The sequence below is a fragment of the Morone saxatilis genome, unplaced genomic scaffold (assembly GCF_004916995.1).
Source record: "Morone saxatilis isolate NCDOM2014 unplaced genomic scaffold, NCSU_SB_2.0 Contig18, whole genome shotgun sequence".
Lineage (NCBI taxonomy): Eukaryota > Metazoa > Chordata > Actinopteri > Moronidae > Morone > Morone saxatilis.
The window spans coordinates 21,530,153-21,533,149 of record NW_023339740.1 but is presented as its reverse complement, the minus strand read 5'-3'; the positions used below and the strand labels follow the sequence as shown (position 1 = coordinate 21,533,149).

Sequence of the window (2,997 nt, the reverse complement as noted above, 5' to 3'; positions counted from 1 at the left end):
CCCCCACTGCTGTCTGGATTAACTTTGTATATGAACAACAAAACATAGATGACATGGCAACAGCAATGACGTGAAGTTATAAACTATAATGTTACAGCTCAGGGAGCAGGTAAGTAAACATTGGCTAAATTCCACCGGGCACAGCTTTAAAAACATTGCGACTGCATTGTTGTTTGGCGCTGTGATCTGCTCGTCTTCAAATCCCACTGAGCACACTTCAGAGGCGGAGCGCCTTCAGAGCGTGTTGCCTGCCATATGTTGTTTACTTGTGTATTTTGTCCTTAAAAAAAAAAAGGATACAAAACAGTGTGTTTCTCCGTTTAAAAACTCCTAACCTGCCTCTGACTGACTGACTGACTTCTGGCCTGGTGCCACAATGTTAATCTGTATCACTTCCTGCCACTGCGATCTGCCCTTTCTTGCTTGATACAAGTGGGTCGCGGCTTCTGTCAAAAATAGACCAGCATGTGTATTCTGCAGCGGTGCTTCTGGTGGAAGTTGTGCAATACATTTTGCAATGAAATGGACGATCAGAACGCATATTTCTTGGACTTTCATCTTCATTATCAACTCTGGTTTACTTTGGTTACTAAAAGGCCTTATGTTGTGTCCCCACATTAAGACTAGAAGGTAAAATGATACTCTAAGCTTTAAAAAAAAATAACTTGTGGAATGTTAGAAAAAAGAAACTGGATAGAGTTTTGGTATTAAAACAATTACACATACCCTCTGGTTCACGCCGTCCGTTCCAGGGATCTTTGTAAGGGTCCCTGTAGGGTTCATCCTTCCTCCGGTAATAGTCTTCAGCACCACTGCCACTGCGGTAGTATCGGTCATAGTCACTTCTGCTGTATGGAAACATTTCAGGTTCAGACAAACAGGTAACCACTGAACTCTGGACTAGGAACTAAAGGGTTGATTGTCATTAGTCACCTGTATGCAGGATCCCGCGAATCACCTCTGAGGTCCTTGTCTCTGCTCTCTGAGCTTCGGTAATCAAGGTCACGAGAGTGGCCACCCGGCCTTGGCTCTCTACCTGGGTCCCTCCCATCACGGCTGTCCCGAGGCTCACGTCCATCACGTCCATTACGCCCTTCTCGAGGCTCGCGTCCATCACGTCCGTCACGCCCGTAAACAGGTGAACGTGACCGAGGCCGAGGATCTTTGCCGTCCCCATAACTGCTATACGGGGCCCTGGGAGAAAAGTTATCAATTAGTGAGCGGAAGGTAAGTTTATACTGTCTATGAAATACTACAAAGAGTGATAGGAACTTCTGTCCACAATCAGTGAGGACAGGCCTACAGTAGGGAATTGTAGACAGAGGGAGAAATTATTTTATTTTGTCCACTGGCCAAATGGCTAGTGTTGTTGTTTTGGCTGGCGAGCGTAGCAATCCAGGAGGTGATTCCGATAAGCGTCCTTTCAAAAACGATCTTTTGAAATCGTCCAGTGAGCCGTGTACGCAACAATATCGATTTGTCAACGATTTCAGGTTCTTTGACCACAAAATACGCAGGTACCATGGCCATTGAACCTTTTAGTACGAGGCGGTTTATTTCGCGAGGTCTCGTGGTTTATTATGCGTGGCTGCAGAAATGCTGGGAAAAAAAAATAAAAAAAAGCACGTTTTAATTTTTTCTCAAGGAAATTCAACTTTTTTCCCCATGTTAAGGTGGATGGTTTTTACTGCCTTTAGGGTAGCATACAGAGGGACATTATTTACTAAAAAGAGGTGTTGCCAGAATTCCCTTTTTTCCTTGAACTGAAAAAGTTTATTGCAGCCAAGAGTAGTTAGAAAACATTTGTTTCTTAGTGCAATATTAAAGTGCAAATAATTTCCATAATGATCGACTTAAAAACTTAAAATTTACTACAAATTCCCTAAGATTATTGCGCATCACGAGTTTAAATTCACAATATGCAAACTGAATCAAGCATCATACACATTGTTTGCATTTGTTTGTGATCCTGTGTGTGTGCATGCTGTGCCCCATGCCCACATCTCCCTGAACTAAGCTTGTAAATTACGTGTGGGATGTTTTTCAGCATATACTGATTCATCCGTTGAGGATAAGTGTCAAAGTGGCCAGCTATGAGCTGGTTACAGTACTACCACACAGAGAAGAAACACAAGACCCATAATAACTGGCCAACATTGGTAATGTGCTGTTTTTAAAAAAAAAAAAAAAAAAAGGTACCCTATGAAGTTGCTTTGGAGTTTTTAACATTTAACATTTTTAAGTCTACGTCCCCATTCTTTGAGTATCTTGTGCAGGTGACAGGATATCGTCCTGCTCAATCCGAAGAGTTTACATTAATCCACTGGTCGTTAGTTGCTTGTTGAAGCATGTCAAGAAACGCAGCAGCTCTGGAGACGTTTTGATGAAGGAAATTAAAACCGTTATTCTGCATCAATGACACACATTTTGGTGAGACACTAGATGTAAAAATAACTGTTTACGAAATACTTCATAGGGTACCTTTAAATCTTTTTTTTTTTAAATTTGTTTTTAGGGAAGCTGTTTATCTATCTGCAGTTTTAATGTATACATCTTCTTAGTTTGTAGTCATGTTGTAGAACATGGACCTGCTTTACAGATATGGGGGTAGGGTGGGAACTAGACAAAAAGTTGCCCATTTGATTTATAAAATGTACAGGACAAAATTACAGAAGTAGCAGAAGTATTGAAAGGTCACAAGACAAGAATCTTTGAGACAAAACACTAAATTACATTCATATGGCTCTTTTCTTTATTTAAAACAGATCTGAAAGTTTAAATTTAGGGACAAGTTATTGACTGTCCCATAAACCACCACAAAACCATCTATTGGTACGACAGCTTCCATCAAGTGGACTTCATCACTGGTAGAAATAAAAGCTGAGGAAAAAGTTCTACGCTTTTGTTTTGTGTCTTTTTTTTTTTTTTTAAACCGGCAACTTAGAGGCAATGGTAGTTCTTCACACCCATGTTGCGTTACTTTACCTTCGTGGAGGG

At 40.9% G+C, this 2,997-nt stretch overlaps 1 protein-coding gene and 1 long non-coding RNA gene across 2 annotated transcripts in view; one reads left to right on the top strand and one right to left on the bottom strand.

Annotated features, from left to right (window-relative positions):
- ncoa5 (nuclear receptor coactivator 5) overlaps positions 1-634 on the top strand; it is a 7,487-nt gene extending 6,853 nt beyond the window's left edge. Inside the window, exon 7 of the mRNA XM_035661767.1 lies at positions 623-634. Within this exon, the coding sequence (XP_035517660.1) occupies positions 623-634 (12 nt within the window). The remainder of the gene's footprint in view (positions 1-622) is intronic.
- A 73-nt stretch (positions 635-707) lies between these two features.
- Positions 708-2,997, bottom strand: part of LOC118327951 — an 8,112-nt gene continuing 5,822 nt past the window's right edge. The window contains exons 3-4 of the long non-coding RNA XR_004796726.1: positions 934-1,194; positions 708-848 (exon numbers count right to left, since the gene is read on the bottom strand). This is a non-coding gene — a long non-coding RNA (uncharacterized LOC118327951). The remainder of the gene's footprint in view (positions 849-933; positions 1,195-2,997) is intronic.